At 45.5% G+C, this 25,645-nt stretch overlaps 1 protein-coding gene across 1 annotated transcript; it reads left to right on the forward strand.

Moving 5' to 3' along the window:
* The first annotated feature begins 22,857 nt into the window (after positions 1-22,857).
* LOC142917248 (uncharacterized) lies at positions 22,858-25,645 on the forward strand. Its single transcript, XM_076061867.1, has one exon. The coding sequence runs from the start codon at positions 22,864-22,866 to the stop codon at positions 23,938-23,940; it is 1,077 nt and encodes a 358-aa protein (XP_075917982.1). The 5' UTR covers positions 22,858-22,863; the 3' UTR covers positions 23,941-25,645.

Consider the following 25,645-nt stretch of genomic DNA (forward strand, 5'->3'; position numbering starts at 1 on the left):
TATAGGAGGAGGTACATTCTCTACAACACGAATTGTAGTTTTGTCTTACGTGTTGACGTAGATTTTGTCTAACTGGGACTAGAAACGCTCCTTGCTGATTCACGTCTGGATGTTCGTAACCATCGGTTGAAGCAAACCCCACTGCTGTTGTTGAGACGCTGTGCACCAATAAGGGTCCAACACATTGACGGCCTTCAGGCCAGGAAAGTCAGAACATTTGCACACGAAGGACGCATTCACGCAAGTACCCCATGCTCCGTTTTGAAGTTTTAAAATGAAACATCTTTGAATTGTGTTGTGTTTTGAATGAGATGATTTTATTTCCTCATTAAAAGCTTGTATCAATTTACATCTGGAAGACTTCATTGAAAAGGACATTTCGTGTGATTTTTTTCTCGTCGTTAAGTAGATGGCCTTGCCGGGGGTTCGGTTCAATGCGGACACAAACAGTGTACACACACAAGTGTACACACAATGTACACACACTGTACACACAGTGTACACACTACACAGTGTACACACACATTGCGTACACACAGTGTACACACTCACAGTGTACACACACAGTGTATACACACAGTGTACACACACTGTATATACACAGTGTACACACACATTGTACACACATAGTGTACACACACACAGTGTACACACACGGTTTATACACACTGTACACAGTGTATACACAGTGTACACAAACAGTACACAGTGTACACACAGTGTACATACAGTATATACACAGTGTACACACACACAGGGTACACACACAGTGTATATATACACACACAGTGTACACACACAGTGTACACACACTGTATATATACACACACAGTGTACACACACAGTGACACAGCGACACACAGTGACACAGTGTATACACATAGTGTACACACACACAGTGTACACACACAGTGTACACACACTGACACACACACAGTGACACACATAGTATACACAGTGACACAACAACAACCGCCATTCGCCACTAAGTGGAGGTGACGTCACCACGACGCTTGTGCCAGGCACAGTGACACACACAGTGACACAGTGACACACAGCGACACACAGTGACACACACAGTGTACACATAGTGTACACACACACAAGTGTACACGCACAGTGTACACACACACAGTGTAGACACATACAGTGTACATACAGTGTATACACACAGTGTACACACACACAGAGTGACATACAGTAACACACATAGTGTGCACACACAGTGACACACACAGTGACACACAGCGACACACAGTGTACACACAATGTACACACACACTGTACACACGCAGTTTATACACAGTGTACACACACAGTGTACACACACAGTGTATACACATAGTGTACACACACACAGTGTACACACACACAGTGTACACACAGTGTGCACACACACAATGTACACACAGTGTACATACACAGTGTACACATGCACAGTGTACACACACAGTGTACACACACACACAGTGTACACACACAATGTACACACACAGTGTACACACACACAGTGTACACACAGTCATCTGGTCTTAATTGCGTTATTCCAATTCATAACACAATTCACGTCACCGAGGCTCGACCCGCATTATAACCACGCCCACTCGCATAAATTAATACGATTATCTCCCGAATCAGCTTAATTTATGTGCATAATTACACAAATTAACATAATTTCTGATAAATTATGCAAGTCTCAAATTTCATTAAATTTTCATCAATTTTCATAACACCTAAATATACAAGTTACAGAGCCGCTCATTGTGGGAGGGGCGTGTCTCTTACCCCGGAAGTGACGTCATGTTACCTGCTTACCCGCGTGACGTCGCAAGGTAACAGGAGGCTGCCGATCTGCGCTTGCACTGAAATCCGAGGTGAGAAATTATCGTGGTGGTGGTGGTGGTCGTTGTTGTGGCGGTTGTTGTTGTTTACCAAGGTAGAGCCTCTCTCTCGTATTGATGTCAGTTGAGTAGCAGCGAGCATGATGGCGCCGATGATGGCAGCCTCGGCCGGTTGGTACGCCCTGTTTTGTCCAGTTTTGTCTTGAGAGGGGCTTGCTGTTCAACACACTCGTGCTGGTGAGAGAGGCCTGCTGTTCATCACACCCGTGCTGGTGAGAGAGGCCTGCTGTTCAGCACACCCGTGCTGGTGAGAGAGGCCTGCTGTTTAGCACACCCGTGTTGAGGGGCCTGCTGTTCAGCACACCCGTGCTGGTGAGAGGGGCCTGCTGTTCATCACATCCGTGTTGGTGAGAGGGGCCTGCTGTTCAGCACACCCGTGCTGGTGAGAGATGCCTGCTGTTCAGCACACCCGTGTTGAGGGGCCTGCTTTTCAGCACACCCGTGTTGGTGAGAGAGGCCTGCTGTTCAGCACACCCGTGCTGGTGAGAGAGGCCTGCTGTTCAGCACACCCGTGTTGAGGGGCCTGCTGTTCAGCACACCCGTGCTGGTGAGAGGGGCCTGCTGTTGAGGTGCCTACTGTTCAGCACACCCGTGTTGGTGAGAGAGGCCTGCTGTTCAGCACACCCGTGCTGGTGAGAGAGGCCTGCTGTTCAGCACACCCGTGTTGAGGGGCCTACTGTTCAGCACACCCGTGCTGGTGAGAGGGGCCTGCTGTTCAACACACCCGTGCTGGTGAGAGGGGCCTACTGTTCAGCACACCCGTGCTGGTGAGAGGGGCCTGCTGTTCAACACACCCATGCTGGTGAGAGGGGCCTGCTGTTCAACACACCCGTGCTGGTGAGAGGGGCCTGCTGTTCAACACACCCGTGCTGGTGAGAGGGGCCTGCTGTTCATCACACCCGTGCTGGTGAGAGGGGCCTGCTGTTCAGCATACCCGTGCTGGTGAGAGAGGCCTACTATTCATCACACCCGTGCTGGTGAGAGGGGCGTGCTGTTCATCACACCCTTGTTGGTGAGAGGGGCCTGCTGTTCATCACACCCGTGTTGGTGAGAGGGGCCTGCTGTTCACCACTCCCATGCTGGTGAGAGGGGCCTACTGTTCAACACACCAGTGCTGGTGAGAGAGTCCTGCTGTTCAGCACACCCGTGCTGGTGTGAAGATGGCGCTGATGATGGTAGCCTCAGCCGGTCGGTGCGACCTGTTTTGTCTTGTTTTGTCTGTCAATTCAGTGTTTTGCCAAGATTTTCGGAGTTCTCTAACAAGAGACGAACTTTTAAATATCAGGGAAACAACTCCTGTGGATTTAATTCCTACTTTTCTGCTTCCAGCGGCAGAATTAGTAGTCATTCATGTCAATGCTGCGCTAGGCTTTGCTCAAGCAACGAAATGCCGCCCAAGGGGTAAACGGTCGGGGGCTCTAGTACGGCTACGCAGACGCGGGATCCGAACAGTGCTTCCGAGCTTTTTCCTCTCCAACGTACGTTCACTGTACAACAAAATGGATGAACTTCAGCTACTGATGGTAAAAAACAAAGACTTTCTTTCAGCTTCTGCATTGTGCTTCACGGAAACATGGCTGTGTGATTTGATTCCGGACACTTCGCTACAACTAGCAGGTTTCCATCTTGTAAGATCGGATCGTGACATAGCACTCTCCGGCAAGACGAAAGGCGGTGGTATTTGTTTTTACATTAACAGTGGCTGGTGTGTAGATGTCACAGTGATTCTGCAACATTGTTCTCCACTCCTTGAATCAATTTTTATAACCTGTAAACCGTTTTACTCGCCTCGCGAGTTCGCGTCGCTCATTTTGGTCGGAGTTTATTTGCCGCCTTGTCCTCAGGTTAAAGAAGCCCAACGCATGCTCGCCGATCAGATTCTGAGTGTGGAGCGAGCAAATCCAGATTCGTTGGTTATCGTACTTGGCGACTTTAACAAAGGTAATCTCAGCCACGAACTCCCCAAATACATACAATTCATTAAATGCCCAACCAGAGAAGAGAACACTCTGGATCACTGCTAAACTACAGTCAGTAGAGCCTACCACGCCGTCCCCCGAGCAGCACTAGGACACTCTGACCATGCCATGGTCCACCTGATTCCTGCATACAGGCAGAAACTAAAACTCTGTAAACCTGCTGTGAGGACATCTAAACAGTGGACCAGTGAGGCTGTGGAAGATTTGCGGGCGTGCTTAGACTGTACTGACTGGGATATGTTCACGACTGCTACCAATAGTCTGGATGAACTCACAGAGGCTGTGACGTCCTACATCAGCTTCTGTGAGGACTGCTGTGTCCCAACACGTACCAGGGTGAACTTTAACAACAATAAGCCCTGGTTCTCAGCAAAGCTCAGAAGGTTGAGGTTGGAGAAGGAGGAAGCGTTTAGGAGTGGAGATAGAGACAGATTCAAGGAGTCGAAGAACAGGTTTAGCAAAGCGGTGAGAGAGGCTAAATGACTGCACTCAGAGAGACTAAAACACCAGTTCTCTACAAACGACGCTGCTTCTGTCTGGAGAGGGCTCAGGCAGATCACCAACTACAAACCCAGAGCCCCCCACACCACTAATGACTCCCGCCTAGCCAACGACCTGAACGAGTTCTACTGTAGATTTGAAAGACAATTGGACTGTCCTGAACCACCCCTTCCAACCCAAGAGGCCCCATCCCCCACCAATACTATAGAGACGACTATCTCCTTTCAGGAGGGAGAAGTGAATAGACTTTCAAGAGGCAGAATCCACGCAAAGCAGCCGGGCCGGACTCTGTCTCTCCAGCCACCCTCAGGCACTGCGCTGACCAGCTGTCTCCGGTGTTCACCAACATCTTTAACACCTCCCTGGAGACATGCCATGTACCAACCTGTCTCAAGTCCTCCACCATCATCCCTGTGCCCAAAAAGCTAAGGCCAACAGGACTAAATGATTACAGACCGGTCGCCCTTACATCTGTGGTAATGAAGTCTTTTGAGCGCCTGGTCCTGGCACACCTCAAAGCCATCACAGACCCTCTCCTGGACCCCATTCAGTTTGCCTACAGAGCCAATAGGTCTGTGGACGATGCAGTTAACATGGCCCTCCACTTCACCCTACAGCATCTGGACGCCCCAGCATCCTACGCCAGGATCCTGTTTGTGGACTTCAGCTCTGCCTTCAACACCATCATCCCTGCCCTGCTTCAGGACAAGCTCTTCCAGCTGAACGTGCCATACACCACCTGTAAATGGATCACAGACTTCCTGTCTGACAGGAAGCAGTGCGTTAAGCTGGGAACACAAGTCTCTGACTCCAGGTCCATCAGCACCGGAACTCCTCAGGGCTGCGTCCTTTCCCCTCTGCTCTTCTCCCTGTATACCAACAGCTGCACCTCCAATCATCTGTCCGTCAAACTATTGAAGTTTGCGGATGACACCACCCTCATTGGGCTGATCTCTGGTGGGGATGAGTCTGACTATAGGTGGGAAGCTGACAATCTGGTGACCTGGTGTAGCCAGAACAACTTAGAGCTAAATGCTCTAAAGACAGTTGAGATGGTTGTGGACTTCAGGAAGAATACAGCACCACTCACCCCCATCACCCTGTTAGACTCCCCAGTCAAAATTGTAGAGTCCTTCCGCTTCCTGGGCACTATTCTCTCCCGGGACCTCAAGTGGGAATTGAACATCAGCTCCCTCACCAAGAAAGCTCAACAGAGGATGTACTTTCTACGGCAGCTGAAGAAATTCAACCTGCCAAAGACAATGATGGTGCAATTCTATACAGCGATCATTGAATCCATCCTCACCTCCTCCATAACCGTCTGGTACGCTGCTGCCACTGCCAAGGACAAGAGCAGACTGCAGCGTATCATCCACACTGCTGAGAAGGTAATTGCCTGCAATCTACCAACCCTCGAGGACCTGCACACGACAAGGTCCATGAGGCGAGCGAGGAAGATTATGGCCGATTTCTCCCACCCTGGACACTCTCTGTTTCAGCTACTCCCCTCCGGCTTAAGGCTTCAGTCCATCAGGACCAAAACCTCACGCCATAAAAACAGTTTCTTCCCATCTGCTGCTGGCCTGTTAAACAAGGCCAAGGGCTAACACTGTTTTAAACATTTGCTCTACATAACGACACCTTGCCGATATTAACTATGTTACCCTATTTGTATTTTTTATTTTTAAATTATATCTTAAAGCTATTTTATATTCGATATTTATTTAATTTTTATTTACTTCAGCCCCTTGGCGTTAGACTTTTAACCCTTATTATAGTAAGACTTGTTTAAAACTTATTTAAGATTTTAGATTCCTATATGTTGAATGTATGCACCATCCTGCCAAAGTAAATTCCGTGTCGGTGTGAACTTACATGGCGAATAAAACCCTTTCTGATTCTGACTCTGATGGGAATCGATGTTCAGGTTGGAACTTTACAACGCGGGGCCTAGCCACGCGGGGCCTTGCCTCCTGCCCTCGCCTGATTGCGTTTACTTTAATTATCTCGCTTAAGTTTAATTTGTCTTCACCCGGCTCGCCACTTTGTAACTTTGTTTTATTGTAAATATTCACACCTGATGACGACCGTTTGTGTTATGGTCGAAACGTCGTGAGAATCTTTATTGTTTCATATATATTTTATTATTTTATTGTTTCCCTTCAACGTGACTTTACCGAAAGAACTAAGAATATGAATATAATATTCACGCAGTTTTTATTTTCTTTTGTTAGCAGGCCAAGCCTGCTTGAGCTGCTATACCGCTCTTGTTATCAGAAGCGACCTGCCCACAACAACACAAGGTGGGGCTTTGTCAACGTGTGTGAATGTTTTGACTTAAAGCTTTCATGACTGCAGGAATTAATATTCATGGTTTATTCGGTAAAGTCACGTAGATAGAAAATGAAATAAAAATAACAGATAATAAATTAAATGAAAAATAAACAAATTTGAAAATGAAGCAACAAACCCACGACATTTCCATCGCAACACAAGTGGTCTTTATCTTATTAAATTTTATCTGTTATTTTTATTTTCTATCTACGTGACTTTACTGAAAGAACCAACAATACGTGCGTCAACGTATCTATCGGTCAAAGACACTAAGCGCGTGCCGCTGTTGACTCTGAATGTGTGGAGGGGAACACCTTCACCATGGGGAGAGAGAGAAAGAGACACGGATAGCCTCGGCTATGTTGATTGATCCTCGATTCATTACTTGGTGGAGTGAGGAAGAATTCATGCTGAGCAGATGAAGGTGGCCAGGCATGGTTCTGGTCACACCACCACCTGTTTACTCATGGCAGTGTGTGACAGTGTCAAGTTTGTGTTTGCAGTAAAGTCTATTAACTCTGTTGAACACGGAGGTTATATCAAAACAAGTTTATTTTTGTTTTCCTCTGAAACTCTTTATACGAATGGAAACAGGAGGTGAACACAGCACACACATGCATCTGAGCCTGGATTCACACCTCTAAGTTGCGATTGAACATTGATTTATGCATTTCTGCATAACACAAATAGTATTGTTTTCAACACCCTTTGCTATGTCAGCTGAATTTAGCTCTCATAAATATTCCTTTTGTAGTCAGACAGCCGAAATTGTGTGCTTAGAGTTTTGGGTTAACATTCATCTTGAAGATATGAAGGCTTCCAGGCATATTAATGACATTTTCCCTCTCATTGTGTGCCATAGCAGCCCTTGGAGAGAAACCCTTCAGGTGCACTCTGTGTGGAAGGCGTTTGCAGATTCATCAAATCTGATGAATTTGGGAAACTTTTTCACTACATCATGAATATATTAATAAGTATAGACGTGTAAGTCACGTGTGCATTCCTCTGTGCCTGACGTGTAGATGGTGTGGATATTATTTTTTTCTGTCTGCAGCTGACGCTTCCTCTGCAGAATTGGTCTGATGGAGCAAAGGCAGTCAGCACAGCAGCTCGGTACAACAAGTCAACATTGCGACCAGCGTGCATACAGCACGGACCGGACTGGAAATCTGACATGGCACCAGGGAACACACACGGGAGAGAAACCCTTCAGGTGCACGATGTGCAGGATGGCGTTTACACAGTCATATCTTGTAAAAGACCAGAAAACATACACGGGAGAGAAACCCTTCAAGTGCAGTGTTTGTGGGAAGACATTTTCATGGTCATCTGCTCTTAAAAAACACCAGAGAACACACACAGGAGAGAAACCCTTCAAGTGTACTCTGTGCGGCAAGGCGTTTTCAGATTCATGTAATCTTGTAACACACCAGAGAACACACATGGGAGAGAAACCCTTCAAGTGCAGTGTTTGTGGGAAGGCGTTTGCACATTCATCAAATTTTCGAAGACACCAGAGAACACAAAAGCATCAGAAGATCCGCAAGGAGTGGAGTCTGAAATCAGCTTGTGAGAGTCAAAGTGCCGCAATGAGCCCATCCCTCATGAAACAAGAACCGGACGAAAATCCCAGCTTGGACACTTTTAAAGCTATAAAGGTGAAATATGAAGAGGTGAAGGTGAAATGTGAAGAAGTGAAGGTAGAATGTGAAGATGAAGATTCATCTCCAGAATGGGACCTTTACATTGATGAAAGCAACGTGAAGCAGGAGGAGAATTCTGATTGAGGCAGAGCGAGGCAACTCCCAGCAGTTTGTGGAAGTGGAGGTGTGGGTGGACTTGGTCCTAGACAATACAAAGTCAAGTGGAGACCCGGTCGATGTGTAAGCCAGAGACGATGTTGCTCCAATAGATGCACCTTTGTCACAGGCCTTTAATAACAAGAATGTGACGTTGAACATGAGTTCCTAGGTTCATCCTGCAGAGTAAGGGCGGCCAGTCTTTGTGGGCCCGTGGGTTGGGTAGATCTCTAACCAGGAGCAAGAGCCAATAAGCTCCCAAGCATTCACTATGTTATAATAATTGCTTTTGCACGGTGCTTGCTTAATCGCCTCAGCAACTCGAAGTTTTGTGTCGTACCTCGTCTGAAACACTCGAAGAGCATCCACAAGTAGCAGTTGCCCCTGTGTGGCACAAGGTGGTGGCCCTGCACCGGCCTGCATGTGGACAAGAGCCTGTCAGTAGGGGGCGATGATTGATGTGTCATCTCAGTTGTGTAGTTTGTAGGTAATGTTTAGAATTTGCTACATTTTCACTCAGACGCCAGCATGCAATGGCCTCGTTTTGAATGACACGATAGTATGTTTTACATACACTGTGAAGCAGAATGTGCAACTTTTTTTAAAAGCTTCTTGTTAATACGATGTAACGTGATGCAGTATATTTCACTGCAGTAATCCCATTTTGTTAATATGCCTGTCAAGAATTTAGAATGTATACTTGTCTGGTTTTGTGCATACTTGTAACATTTGATCTATAAGGGTCAAACATTGAATCAGTGATGTTAGAACAAAGTGTGTGTGTGTTTGAAAGTAACCTGTACAGAGAACTCAGGTGAGACCCGTTGTTCTTGTGATACAGGTCAAACTGTGTTTTTGTGTTCCACGAAGCATCTGGAGCAACTCATTGTCTTTGAAATAGGTAGCACGCTCGGATCATTCAAGGTATACCACTTAAAGGTTACACGTATAGGAGGAGGTACATTCTCTACAACACGAATTGTAGTTTTGTCTTACGTGCTGACGTAGATTTTGTCTAACTGGGACTAGAAATGCACCTAGTGATTGACGTCTGGATGTTACCTATCGGTTGAAGCAAACCCCACTGCTGTTGTTGAGACGCTGTGCACCAATAAGGGTCCAACACATTGACGGCCTTCAGGCCAGGAAAGTCACAACATTTGCACACGAAGGACGAATTCACACAAGCACCCCTTGCTCCGTTTTGAAGTTTTAAAATGAAACATCTTTGAATTGTGTTGTGTTTTGAATTAGATGATTTTATTTCTTCATTAAAAGCTTGTATCAATTTTCATCTGGAAGACTTCATTGAAAAGGACATTTCGTGTGAATTTTCTCTCGTCATTAAGTAGATCGCCTTTTCGGGGGTTCGGTTCAATGCGGACACAAACTGTACACACACACAGTGTACACACAGTGTACACAAGCACACAGTGTACACACAGTGTACACACACACAGTGTACACTGTGTGTGTGTACATACAGTGTACACACACAGTGTGCACACAGTGTACACACACAGTGTACACACAGTGTACACACACAGTGTACACACAGTGTATACACACTGTACACACACAGTGTACATACAGTGTACACACACAATGTACACATTGTACACACAGTGTACACACACACTATACATACAGTATACACACAGTGTACACACACAGGGAACAGTGTATATATACACAGTGTACACACACACAGTGACACCCACAGTGACACACAGCAACACACAGTGACACAGTGTATACACATAGTGTACATACACACAGTGTACACACACAGTGTATACACAATAATGTCCACGTTGTTGTAGCTGAGCTCACACACTCAAGGGAAGGAGCAATGGAAAATGAATCTAAATCAACTTAAACTCCAACTCTGTGACGTCACTACTCTGCATTACCTCATCGGCGTGAAACGCCAGGGGAGGTGTACCTCGCTAGTGACGTCATGTCACCAAGGTATTCACCCCTCCCCCGTCCCCCGCGCTCTTGAGCGTGACGTGACCTCCGCTTGGGTCACTGCCGATGTCGGTCCAGTGGCAATCCTTATTTGGGCAAAGCTACGCCCAGTGACTGGTGGCTCATTAACATAATGTATCCCTTAAAGCAGTCGCAAGTTTATTTCGACGGGTTCAGCGCCCACGCCCCCATCCCTCGACATATGGGCCGACGTCATTAACATAATTTATTCAGTTGGAGAGCCGCTTGTGGGAGGGAAGTGACGTCATACTACTTCCTGCTGTCGCGAGGTAACAGGAAGCTGCCGTGTGCGCGCTTGCACTGAAATCCGAGTTGAGAAATTCTCATCGTTGTGGTGGTGGTGGTCGTTGTGGTGGTGGTTGTTGTTGTTGTTGTTTACCAAGGTAGAGCCTCTCTCTCTCTCAGGGATGTCAGTTGAGTAGCAGCGAGCATGGGAATCGATGTCCAGGTTGGAACTTTACAACGCGGGGCCTAGCCACGCGGGGCCTTGCCTCCTGCCCTCGCCTGATTGCGTTTACTTTAATTATCTCGCTTAAGTTTAATTTGTCTTCATCCGGCTCGCCACTTTGTAACTTTGTTTTATTGTAAATATTCACGCAGTTTTTATTTTCGTTCTTTTGTTAGCAGGCCAAGCCCGCTTGAGCTGCTATACCGCTCTTGTTATCAGAAGCGACCTGCCCACAACAACACAAGGTGAGGCTTTGTCAACGTGTGTGAATGTTTTGACTTAAAACTTTGGTGACTGCAGGAATTAATATTCTTGGTTCTTTCGGTAAAGTCACGTAGATAGAAAATAAAATAAAAATAACAGGTAATCATTTTTCTTTTTTAAATGAAGCAAAAAACCCCACGACGTTTCTATGGCAACATTAATGTTGAAGATGCGAGGGCTTACAGGAATATTTATGACATTTGCCCTCTCATTGCGTGCCATGACAGTGCTGTTTGCACAGTCACACATAGTCACTGTAAGATGTTTTTCTTGGTCGTGTTTTTGTTTTTTTGCTTGTTGTGGTTGCACCCGATTCAAGAGCCGAATGGCTCACGGGACTATAACCAAAATAAATCAAACTGAAAATCAAAAAACTGAAACCGCGTGATGAATTTGGGAAGGTTTTTCACTGCATCTCCAAATACATATAAAAGGCAAAGTTGTGATTGTGTGTGTTGTCTGTTCAAAATGTTTAGCGTACTTCCCGACATGCAACAAACTGGAAATTTGCCATGTGGGTACTTTCCAGACTGTACACCGTGCAAACATTATACAAATACACTTTTAGTTTATTTTTTTGCACGGCAAGTGAGCTGTGACGTCAAATCTGTCACGTGACCCTCGCACGTGGAAGCGTCACGCATTGTAGTATAGCGGTTAGCGTTGTCTGTGTCTGTCTGTGTGTGTCTGTGTGTGTCTGTGTGTGTGTGTAAGCGTAACGCATTGTAGTGTAGCGGTTAGCGCTATGCCGCGCTACGAACCCGGCAACCCGAGTTCGATTCCCACTCACGGCCACCACCGGCGACGATTATTTGAACCGCTTCTGGGCCTCTCCTAGGTCGACTTAGCCTCAAACGAGTAACTGTTGTGGTGTGAACATCGCCACTGGGGAGACAAAGGCGGCCGGACGTGGTGGATCCAAGTCCCGGGCGAAGCCGGGTAGTACTGCTAGTCATGAATACATGAATGAATATAGACGTGTAACTCACGTGTGACTGTATATATTCATTCTTCCATGGTTTGATACTGACGTGTAGATGGTGTGGATATTCTTATTTTCTGTGTGCAGCTGACGCTGGTCTGATGGAGCAAAGGCACTCAGCACAGCAAGCCAGGACGACAAGTCAACAATGCGACCAGCGTGCATACAGCACGGATCGGACTGGAAATTTGACACAGCACCAGAGAACTCACACAGGAGAGAAACCCTTCAAGTGCACTGTGTGTGGGAAGACATTTTCAGATTCATCGACTCTTAAAAAACACCAGAGAACACACACGGGAGAGAAACCCTTCAAGTGCACTGTGTGTGGGAAGAAATTTTCAGATTCATTTGCTCTTAAAACACACCAGAGAACACACGCGGGAGAGAAACCCTTCAGGTGCAGTGTGTGTGGGAAGACATTTTCATGGTCATCCGCTCTTAAAACACACCAGAGAACACACACGGGAGAGAAACCCTTCAAGTGCAGTGTGTGTGGGAAGACATTTTCAGATTCATCTACTCTTAAAATACACCAGAGAACACACACGGGAGAGAAACCCTTCAAGTGCAGTGTGTGTGGGAAGACATTTTCAGATTCATTTGCTCTTAAAACACACCAGAGAACACACACGGGAGAGAAACCCTTCAAGTGCAGTGTGTGTGGGATGGCATTTTCATGGTCATCAGCTCTTAAAGCACACCAGAGAACACACACGAGAGAGAAACCCTTCAAGTGCACTGTGTGTGGGAAGACATTTTCAGATTCATCTAATCTTCAAAGACACCAGAGAACACACACGGAGAGAAACCCTTCAAGTGCAGTGTGTGTGGGAAGGCATTTTCACAGTCATCTGCTCTTAAAACACCAGAGAACACACATGGGAGAGAAACCCTTCAGGTGCACTCTGTGTGGGAAGGCATTTTCAGATTCATCTCATCTTCAAAGACACCAGAGAACACACACGGGAGAGAAACCCTTCAAGTGCAGTGTGTGTGGGAAGACATTTTCAGATTCATTTGCTCTTAAAACACACCAGAGAACTCACACAGGAGAAAAACCCTTCAAGTGCACTGTGTGTGGGAAGACATTTTCAGATTCATCTACTCTTAAAAAACACCAGAGAACACACACGGGAGAGAAACCCTCCAGGTGCAGTGTGTGTGGGAAGGCATTTTCAGATTCATCTACTCTTAAAACACACCAGAGGACACACACGGGAGAGAAACCCTTCAAGTGCAGTGTGTGTGGGAAGGCATTTTCACGGTCATCTGCTCTTAAAAAACACCAGAGAACACATATGGGAGAGAAACCCTTCAAGTGCAGTGTGTGCGGGAAGGCATTTGCACATTCATTAAATCTTCAAGTACACCAGAGAACGCACAAGCATCAGAAGATCCACAAGGAGTGGAGTCTGAAATCAGCTTGTGAAAGTCAAAGTGCTGCAATGAGCCCATCCCTCATGAAACACGTACCGGACGAAAATCCCAGCTTGGACACTTTTAAAGGTATCGAGGTGAAATATGAAGAGGTGATGGTGAAATGTGAAGAGGTGATGGTGACGAGCGAAGAAGTGAAAGTGAAATGTGAAGATGAAGATTCAACTCCAAAATGGGACCTTCACATCGTAAAGCAGGAGGAGAATTCTGACTGAGTCAGAGTGAGGCAACTCCCAGCAGTTTGTGGAAGTGGAGGTGTGGGTGGACTTACTCCAAGACAATACAAAGTCAAGTGGAGACCCGGTAGATGTGTAAGCTTGAGATGATGTCGCTCCAATAGATGCACCTTTGTCACAGGCCTTTAATGACAAGAATGTGAAGTTGAACATCAGTTCCTAGTTCAACCTGCAGAGTAAAGAGTGGCCAGTCTTTGTGGGCCCGTGGGCTGGGTAGATCTCTAACCAGGAGCAAGAGCCAATAAGCGCCCAAGCATTCACTATGTTATAATAATTGCTTTTACACGGTGCTTGTTTAATCGCCTCGGCAACTCGGAGTTTCGTGTCGTACCTCGTCTGAAACACTCGAAGAGCATCCCCAAGTGGCAGCTGCCCCCGTGTGGCACAAGGTGGTGGCCCTGCACCGGCCTGCATGTGGACAAGAGCCTGTCAGTAGGGGGCGATGATTGATGTGTCATCTCAGTTGTGTAGTTTGTAGGTAATGTTTAGAATTTGCTACATTTTCACTCAGACGCCAGCATGCAATGGCCTACTCGTTTTGAATGACACAATAGTATGTTTTACATACACTGTGAAGCAGACTGTGCAGCTTTTTTTTAAAAGCTTCTTGTTAATACGATGTAACGTGATGCAGTATATTTCACTGCAGTAATCCAATTTTGTTAATATGCCTGTCAATAATTTAGAATGTATACGTGTCTGGTTTTGTGCATATTTGTAACATTTGATCTATAAGGGTCAAACATTGAATAAGTGATGTTAGGACAAAGTGTGCGTGTGTGTTTGAAAGTAACCTGTACAGAGAACTCAGGTGAGACCCATTGTTCTTGTGATACAGGTCAAATGGTGTTTTTGTGTTCCACGAAGCATCTGGAGCAACGCATTGTCTTTGAAATAGGTAGCACCCTCGGATCATTAATCAGTTACAAGGCATACCACTTAAAAGTTACACGTATAGGAGGAGGTACATTCTCTACAACACGAATTGTAGTTTTGTCTTACGTGTTGACGTAGATTTTGTCTAACTAGGACTAGAAATGTGTCTTGCTGATTGACGTCTGGATGTTCGTACCTATCGGTTGAAGCAAACCCCACTGCTGTTGTTGAGACGCTGTGCACCAATAAGGGTCCGACACATTGACGGCCTTCAGGCCAGGAAAGTCACAACATTTGCACACGGAGGCATTCACGCAAGTACCCCATGCTTCGTTTTTGAAGTTTTAAAATGAAACATCTTTGAATTGTGTTGTGTTTTGAATTAGATGATTTTATTTCTTCATTAAAAGCTTGTATCAATTTACATCTGGAAGACTTCATTGAAAAGGACATTTCGTGTGAATTGTCTCTCGTCATTAAGTAGATGGCCTTGCCGGGGGTTCGGTTCAATGCGGACACAAACAGTGTACACACACACAGTGTATACACACACAGTGTACACACAGTGTACACACACAGTGTATACACACAATGTGTACACACAATGCACACACAGTGTACATGCAGTGTACGCACACTGTACACACAGTGTACACACTGTACACAAACAGTGTACACACACACATTGTGTACACACAGTGTACACACACACAGTATACACACAGTGTATACACACAGTCTATATACAGTGTACACACACAATGTACACACACATTGTACACACACAGTGTACACACACACAGTGTACACACACAGTTTATACACAGTGTACACACAGTGTATACACAGTGTACACAAACAGTACACAGTGTACACACAGTGTACATACAGTATATACACAGTGTACACACACACAGGGTACACAGTGTATATATACACACAGTGTACACACACAATGTATATATACACACACACAGTGTACACACACACAGTGACACAGCGACACACAGTGACACAGTGTATACACAGTGTACACACACTGACACTGACACACACATAGTATACACAGTGACACAAGAACAACCGCCATTTGCCACTAAGTGGCGGTGACGTCACCACGACGCTTGTGCCAGGCACAGTGACACACACAGTGACACAGTGACACACAGCGACACACAGTGACACACACAGTGTACACATAGTGTACACACACAAGTGTACACGCACAGTGTACACACACGCAGTGTATACACAGTGTATACACAATAATGTCCACGTTGTTGCTGAGCTCACACACCCAAGGGAGGGAGCAATGTAAAATGAATCTAAATCAACTTAAACTCCAACTCTGTGACGTCACCACTCTGCATTACCTCATCGGCGTGAAACGCCAGAGGGAGGTGTACCTTGCTAGTGACGTCATGTCCCCAAGGTATTCACCCCGACCTCCGTCCACCGCGCTCTTGAGCGTGACGTCACCTCCGCCTGGGTCACTTCCGATATTGTTCCAGTGGCAATCCTTATTTGGGCAAAGCTACGCCCAGTGACTGGTGGCTCATTAACATAATGTGTCCGTTAAAGCCGTCGCGAGTTTATTGCGACAGGTTCAGCGCCCACGCCCCCATCCCTCGACATATGGGCCGACGTCATTAACATAATTTATTCAGTTACAGAGCCGCTTGTGGGAGGGAAGTGACGTCATACTACTTCCTGCTGTCGCGAGGCAACAGGAAGCTGCCGTGTGCGCGCTTGCACGGAAATCCGAGGTGAGAAATTCTCATCGTTGTGGTGGTGGTGCTGGTTGTTGTTGTTTACCAAGGTAGAGCCTCTCTCTCTCGTAGGGATGTCAGTTGAGTTGCAGCGAGCATGGGAATCGATGTCCAGGTTGGAACTTTACAACGCGGGGCCTAGCCACGCGGGGCCTTGCCTCCTGCCCTCGCTTGATTGCGTTCACTTTAATTATCTCGCTTAAGTTTAATTTGTCTTCACCCGGCTCGCCACTTTGTAACTTTGTTTTATTGTAAATATTCACGCAGTTTTTATTTTTTTCACCAGGCCAAGCCCGCTTGAGCTGCTATACCGCTCTTGTTATCAGAAGCGACCTGCCCACAATAACACAAAGTGAGGCTTTGTCAACGTGTGTGAATGTTTTGACTTAAAACTTTGGTGACTGCAGGAATTAATATTCTTGGTTCTTTCGGTAAAGTCACGTAGATAGAAAATAAAATAATAAAAATAAATGAAAAATAAAAAACTTAAAATCAAGAAAAAACCCACGACGTTTCGATCGCAACACAAGTGGTCTTTATCTTATTGAATTTAATCTGTTATTTTTATTTTCTATCTACGTGACTTTACTGAAAGAACCAACAATACGTGCGTCAACGTATCTATCGGTCAAAGACGCTAAGCGCGTGCCGCTGTTGACTCTGAATGTATGGAGGCGAACTCCTTCACCATGGGGAGAGAGAGACAGAGACACGGATAGCCTCGGCTATGTTGATGATCCTCGATTCATTACTTGGTGGAGTGAGGAAGAATTAATGCTGAGCAGATGAAGGTGGCCAGGCATGGTGCTGGTCACACCACCACCTGTTTACTCATGGCAGTGTGTGACAGTGTCAAGTTTGTGTTTGCAGTAAAGTCTATTAACTCTGTTGAACACGGAGGTTATATCAAAACAATAGTTTATTTTTGTTTTCCTCTGGAACTCTTACTAAGAATGGAAACAGGAGGTGAACACAGCACACACATGCAGCTGAATTCGGAACTGTTCATCCCAGCATTCAAGGACATCTGAGCCTGGATTCACACCTCTAAGTTGCGATTGAACATTAATTCATGCATTTCTGCAAAACACAAATAGTATTGTTTTCAACACCCTTTGCTATGTCAGCTGAATTTAGCTCTCATGAATATTCATTTTGTAGTCAGACAGCCGAAATTGTGTGCTCGGAGTTTTGAGTTAACATTCATCTTGGAAGATAATGCTTCCAGGCATATTTATGACATTTGCCCTCTCATTGTGTGCCATAGCAGCCCTTGGAGAGAAACCCTTCAGGTGCACTCTGTGTGGAAGGCGTTTGCAGATTCATCAAATCTGATTAATTTGGGAAACTTTTTCACTACATCATGAATATATTAATAAGTATAGACGTGTAAGTCACGTGTGCATTCCTCTGTGCCTGACGTGTAGATGGTGTGGATATTCTTTTTTTATGTCTGCAGCTGACGCTTCCTCTGCAGAATTGGTCTGATGGAGCAAAGGCAGTCAGCACAGCTCGGTACGACAAGTCAACAATGCGACCAGCGTGCATACAGCACGGACCGGACTGGAAACTTGACACAGCACCAGAGAAGTCACACAGGAGAGAAACCCTTCAAATATACTGTGTATAACAAGGCATTTGCATGGCCATCAGTTTTTCAGAACCACCAGAGAACACACACGGGAGAGAAACCCTTCAGGTGCACGATGTGCAGGATGGCGTTTACACAGTCATGTAATCTTATAAAACACGAGAGAACACACACGGGAGAGAAACCTTTCCAGTGCAGTGTTTGTGGGAAGGCATTTTCATGGTTATCTGCTCTTAAAAAACACCAGAGAACACACACAGGAGAGAAACCCTTCAAGTGTACTCTGTGCGGCAAGGCGTTTTCAGATTCATGTAATCTTGTAACACACCAGAGAACACACATGGGAGAGAAACCCTTCAAGTGCAGTGTTTGTGGGAAGGCGTTTGCACATTCATCAAATTTTCGAAGACACCAGAGAACACAAAAGCATCGGAAGATCCATAAGGAGTGGAGTCTGAAATCAGCTTGTGAAAGTCAAAGTGCCGCAATGAGCCCATCCCTCATGAAACACGAACCGGAAGAAAATCCCAGCTTGGACACTTTTAAAGGTATCGAGGTGAAATATGAAGAGGTGATGGTGAAATGTGAAGAAGTGATGGTGAAGAGCGAAGAAGTGAAGATGAAATGTGAAGAGGTGATGGTGAAGAGCGATGAAGTGAAGGTAAAATGTGAAGATGAAGATTCAACTCCAAAATGGGACCTTCACATCGTAAAGCAGGAGGAGAATTCTGACTAAGGCAGAGCGAGGCAACTCCCAGCAGTTTGTGGAAGTGGAGGTGTGGGTGGACTTGCTCATAGACAATACAAAGTCAAGTGGAGACCCGGTAGATGTGTAAGCCAGAGACGATGTTGCTCCATTAGATGCACCTTTGTCACAGGCCTTTAATGACAAGAATGTTAAGTTGAACACTCATTTCTTAGGTTCATCCTGCAGAGTAAGGGCGGCCAGTCTTTGTGGGCCCGTGGGTTGGGTAGATCTCTAACCAGGAGCAAGAGCCAATAAGCTCCCAAGCATTCACTATATTATCATAATTGCTTTTACATGGTGCTTGCTTTATCGCCTCAGCAACTCTGAGTTTTATATCTCATCTCACGCTCGAAGAGCATCCCCAAGTTAGAGCTGCCCCTGTGTGGCACAAGGTGGTGGCCCTGCACCGGCCTGCATGTGGACAAGAGCCTGTCCGTAGGGGGCGATGATTGATGTGTCATCTCAGTTGTGTAGTTTGTAGGTAATGTTTAGAATTTGCTACATTTTCACTCAGACGCCAGCATGCAATGGCCTACTCGTTTTGAATGACACAATAGTATGTTTTACATACACTGTGAAGCAGACTGCAACTTTTTTTTTAAAGTTTCTTGTTAATACAATGTAACGTGATGCAGTATATTTCACTGCAATAATCCAATTTTGTTAATATGCCTGTCAATAATTTAGAATGAATACTTGCTTGATTTTGTGCATACTTGTAACATTTGATCTGTAAGGGTCAAACATTGAATAAGTGATGTTAGGACAAAGTGTGTCTGTTTGAAAGTAACCTGTACAGAGAACTCAGGTGAGACCCGTTGTTCTTGTGATACAGGTGAAAGGGTACTTTTGTGTTTCACGAAGCATCTGGAGCAACTCATTGTCTTTGACATAGGGAGCACGCTTAGATCATTCATCAGTTACAAGGCATACCACTTGAAAGTTACACGTATAGGAGGAGGTACATTCTCTACAACACGAATTGTAGTTTTGTCTTACGTGTTGACGTAGATTTTGTCTAACTGGGACTAGAAATGCTCCTTGCTGATTCACGTCTGGATGTTTGTAACCATCGGTTGAAGCAAACCCCACTGCTGTTGTTGAGACGCTGTGCACCAATAAGGGTCCAACACAGTGACGGCCTTCAGGCCAGGAAAGTCACAACATTTGCACACGAAGGACGCATTCACGCAAGTACCCCATGCTCCGTTTTGAAGTTTTAAAAGGAAACATCTTTGAATTGTGTTGTGTTTTGAATGAGATGATTTTATTTCCTCATTAAAAGCTTGTATCAATTTACATCTGGAAGACTTCATTGAAAAGGACATTTCGTGTGAATGTTCTCTCGTCATTAAGTAGATGGCCTTGCCGGGGGTTCGGACACACACACAGTGTACACACACAGTGTACACACACACAGTGTACACACAGTGTGCACACACAGTGTACACAATGTACACACAGTGCACACACAGTGTAGACACACTGTACACACAGTGTATACACAATGTACACACACACAGTGACACACAGTGTACACACGCAGTGTACACACACACAGGGTACACACACAGTGCACACACAGTGCACACACACACAGAGTACACACACAGTGTACACACACATTGTACACACACAGGGTACACACACAGTGTATATACACACACAGTGACACACACACAGTGACACAGTGACACAACAACCGCCATTCGCCACTAAGTGACGGTGACGTCACCACGACGCTTGTGCCAGGCACAGTGACACACAAAGACAAAGATCCCCCGTGTAGCCTTAACAGACTGTAGGGGCAAGTGCTGTTAGCGAGCACCTATGAAGGCCGGAACGGTACACGAGGGGGTGGGTGGCCAGCACCACGCCCGACCACCTGTGTCTCCCTAGTGGCGATGTTTACACCACACTAGGTACTCAGTGACACAGCGACACACAGTGACACACACAGTGACACATGGTGTACACACACACAGTGTACACACACACGGTGTATACACAATAATGTCGACGTTGTTGCTGAGCTCACACACCCAAGGGAGGGAGCAATGGAGAATGAATCGAAATCAACTTAAACTCCAACTCTGTGACGTCACCACTCTGCATTACCTCATCGGCGTGAATCGCCAGTGGGAGGTGTACCTCGCTAGTGACGTCATGTCACCAAGGTGTTCACCCCTCCCCCGTACACCGCGCCCTTGAGCATGACGTCACCTCCGCTTGGGTCACTGCCGATATCGTTCCAGTGGCAATCCTTATTTGGGCAAAGCTACGCCCAGTGACTGGCGGTTCATTAGCATAATGTGTCCGTTAAAGCCGTCGCGAGTTGCGACGGGTTCAGCGCCGACGCCCCCATCCCTCGACGTGTGGGCCGACCTCGTTAACATAATTTATTCAGTTGGAGAGCCGCTCGTAGGAGGGAAGTGACGTCATACTACTTCCTGCTGTCGCGAGGTAACAGGAAGCTGCCGTGTGTGCGCTTGCACTGAAATCCGAGGTGAGAAATTCTCATCGTTGTGGTGGTCGTTGTGGTGGTGGTGGTTGTTGTTGTTGTTTACCAAGGTAGAGCCTCTCTCTCGTAGGGATGTCAGTTGAGTAGCAGCGAGCATGGGAATCGATGTCCAGGTTGGAACTTTACAACGCAGGGCCTTGCCTCCTGCCCTCGCCTGATTTGCATTCACTTTAATTACCTCGCTTAAGTTTAATTTGTCTTTACTCGGCTCGCCACTTTGTTTTATTGTAAATATTCACGCAGTTTTTATTTTCGTTCTTTTGTTACCAGGCCAAGCCCGCTTGAGCTGCTATACCGCTCTTGTTATCAGAAGCGACCTGCCCACAACAACACAAGGTGAGGCTTTGTCAACGTGTGTGAATGTTTTGACTTAAAACTTTGGTGACTGCAGGAATTAATATTCTTGGTTCTTTCGGTAAAATCACGTAGATAGAAAATTTAATAAAAATAACAATGGAAATAAATGAAAAATAAATTGTAAATAAAGCAAAAAAACTCACGTTTTGAACACAAGCACTCTTTATTTAATGGAATTGTATTATCAGTTATTGTTATTTTCTATCTACGTAACTTTACCGAAAGAAACAAGAATACGTGTGTCAATGTCTATCGGTCAAAGATGCTCAGCGGAGAGACGCGCAAACTCCAAATATACAGCAGGCGTCAGGGTCGGGATCGAACCCACGACTTCCTGTATACCAGGTGAGGTAGTTAACATCTCACCACGGAGACACGCAAACTCCAGTTAGCCACGGCTATGTTCGTTGATCCTCGATTAATTACTTGGTGGAGTGAGGAAGCATTCATGCCAAGCAGATGAAGGTGGCCAGGCGTGATTCTAGACACGCCACCGCCTGTTTACCCAGTCACAGTGTACAGTTTGTGTTTGCAGTAACGTCTATTAACTTTGTTGAACACGGAGGTTATATTATAACAATAGTTTATTTTTGTTTTCCTCTGGAACTCTTTATATGAATGTAAACAGGAGGTGAACACAGCACACACATTCAGCTGAAGTCGGAACTGTTCATCCCCAGCATTCAAGGACATCTGAGCCTGGATTCACACCTCTAAGTTGCGATTGAACGTTGATTTATGCATTTCTGCCTAACACAAATAGTATTGTTTTCAACACCCTTTGCTATGTCAGCTGAATTTAGCTCTCATAAATATTCCTTTTGTAGCCAGACAGCTGAAATTGTGTGCTCGGAGTTTTGGGTTAACATTCATTTTGAAGATATGAGGGCTTCCAGGCATGTTTATAACCATTTTCCCTCTCATTGTGTGCCATCACAGCCCTGTGATGAATTTGGGAAACGTTTTTACTACATCATGAATATATGAATATAGACGTGTAAGTCACATGTGACTATATATGCATTCCTCTGTGCCTCGATACTGACGTGTAGATGGTGTGTATATTAATTTTTTTCTGTCTGCAGCTGACGCTTCCGCTGACGCTTCCTCCGCAGAATTGGTCTGATGGAGCAAATGCAGTCAGCGCAGCTCGGTATGACAAGTCAACAATGCGACCAGCGTGCATACAGCACGGATCGGCCTGGAAATTTGACACAGCACCAGAGAACTCGCACAGGAGAGAAACCCTTCAAGTGCACTGTGTGTGGGAAGGCATTTTCACAGTCATCAAATCTGCAAACACACCAGAGAACACACACGGGAGAGAAACCGTTCAAGTGCAGTGTGTGTGGGATGGCGTTTGCACAGTCCCCACATCTTAAAGAACACCAGAGAACACACACGGGAGAGAAACCCTTCAAGTGCAGTGTGTGTGGGGAGGCATTTTCACAGTCATCAAATCTGCAAAGACACCAGAGAACACACACGGGAGTGAAACCCTTCAGGTGCACGATGTGCGGGAAGGCGTTTGCACATTCATCAAGTCTGCAAAGACACCAGAGAACACACACGGGAGAGAAACCTTTCAAGTGCAGTGTGTGTGGGAAGGCATTTTCACAGTCAACTGCTCTTAAAAAACACCAGAGAACACACACAGGAGAGAAACCATTCAAGTGCACTGTGTGTGGGAAGGCGTTTGCACGTTCATCTGTTCTTAAAAAACACCAGAGAATACACACAGGAGAGAAACCCTTCAGGTGCTTTTTGTGTGGGATGATGTTTGCACATTCATCACATCTTAAAGTACACCTGAGAACACACACGGGAGAGAAACCCTTCAAGTGCACTCTGTGCGGGAAGGCGTTTTCACAGTCACCACATCTTAAAGTACACCAGAGAACACACACGGGAGAGAAACTCTTCAGGTGCAGTGTGTGTGGGAAGGCATTTTCACGGTCATCTGTTGTTAAACAACACCAGAGAACACACACAGGAGAGAAACCCTTCAAGTGCAGTGTGTGTGGGAAGGCGTTTGCACAGTCATCTCCTCTTGTAACACACCAGAGAACACACACGGGAGAGAAACCCTTCAGGTGCACTCTGCAGGAAGGCGTTTGCACATTCATAAAATCTTCAAGTACACCAGAGAACACGGAAGCATCAGAAGATCTGCAAGGAGTGGAGTCTGAAATCAGCTTGTGAAAGTCAAAGTGCCACTATAAGCCCATCCCTCATGAAACACGAACAGGAAGAAAATCCCAGCTTGGACACTTTTCAAGGTATCAAGGTGAAATATGAAGAGGTGATGGTAAAGAGGGAAGAAGTGATGGTGAAGAGGGAAGAAGTGATGGTGAATAGCGAAGAAGTGAAGGTGAAATGTGAAGATAAAGATTCAACTCCCAAATGGGACCATATTGATGGAGGCAACTTCAAGCAGGGGGTGAATTCTGACTGTGAGACAGAGCAAGGCAACTCCCAGCAGTTTGTGGAAGTGTGGGTGGACTTCATCCTAGACAATACAACGTCAAGTGGAGACCCGGTAGATGTGTAAGCCAGAGACGATGTCGCTACAATAGATGCACCTTTGTCACAGGCCTTTAATGACAAGAACGTGAAGTTGAACACTCAATTCCTAGGTTCAACCTGCAGAGTAAGAGCGGCCAGTCTTTGTGGACCTGCGGGTTGGGTCAATCTCTCACCAGGAGCGAGAGACAATAAGCTCCCAAGCATTCACGATGTTCTCATGATAATTGCTTTTACGCTTTGCTCGCTTTATCGCCTCGGCAACTCGGAGTTTCGTGTCGTATCTCGTCTGAGACACTCGAAGAGCATCCCCAAGTAGCAGCTGCCCCTGTGTGGCACAGGGTGGTGGCCCTGCACCGGCCTGCATGTGGACAAGAGCCTGTCAGTAGGGGGCGATGATTGATACGTCATCTCAGTTGTGTAGTTTGTAGGTAATCTTGATTCTAAGCTTTCGCGACTGCAGGAATCTACACTCTTGGGTTATTTCGGTAAAGTCATCACGTGGGTAGAAACATAACAGACCACGGCGTTTAGATCACAACACAAGCAATCGTCATCAGGTGGGACAACCACAGCAAGAAGAATACGCTGAAGTAGGCGCCTACTTCAGCAGTTTTGTCTTCTTGCTGCTGTGGTTGTCCCACCTGATGACGATTGCTTGTGTTGCGATCTAAACTCCATGATCTATTATTTGTAGCTAATGTTTAGAATTTGATACATTTTGACCCAGATGCCAGCATGCAATGGCCTACTCGTTTTGAATGACACTACAATAGTTTGTTGTACATACACTGTTAAGCAGGCGGTGCGTATTTTAAAAATAGCTTCTTGTTAATACGATGTAACCTGATGCAGTATATTTCACTGCAGTAATTAAATTTTGTTAATATGCCTGTCAATAATTACGAATGAATACTTGTCAGTGCGTATTTTAAATATTATTCTTTTATAAGGTGATGTTGATATCGAAAACTGACACATAACTGGCATGCCATAAATAGGAAATTAACTCTGCTTATTCAAATCAATGTATTCATATATGTTGATAAACTGTTTCAAGCAGATTGTCTCTAACGGCGACTACAGGGACCACGTGATTGTTTACAAATGTCTTTGATTATAACTATAATTGCCTACAATTCGTCATGTGTAGCTTATTTAGACTATAATTTATTCACTACCCAAAATGTATTTACTTGAAAACATAGAGCTGATATTTGTAAGCAGTCTTTTTTATTTATACGTTTGAAAAAATATATTTGCACAAATTGAACTTGTTCAGATACAAGGTGAATTCACAAGGCTTTGTAAAAAATCCAATTTTTCAGAATTTTGCCTTAACGGAGAATATTGTTTAAAATGTTGGTAAAAATAAAGATTCAGA

Source organism: Petromyzon marinus, unplaced genomic scaffold (assembly GCF_048934315.1).
Source record: "Petromyzon marinus isolate PM22_M1 ecotype Great Lakes invasive population unplaced genomic scaffold, UKy_Petmar_22M1.pri1.0 PM_G_Scaffold_44, whole genome shotgun sequence".
NCBI classification, from domain to species: Eukaryota; Metazoa; Chordata; class Hyperoartia; order Petromyzontiformes; family Petromyzontidae; genus Petromyzon; species Petromyzon marinus.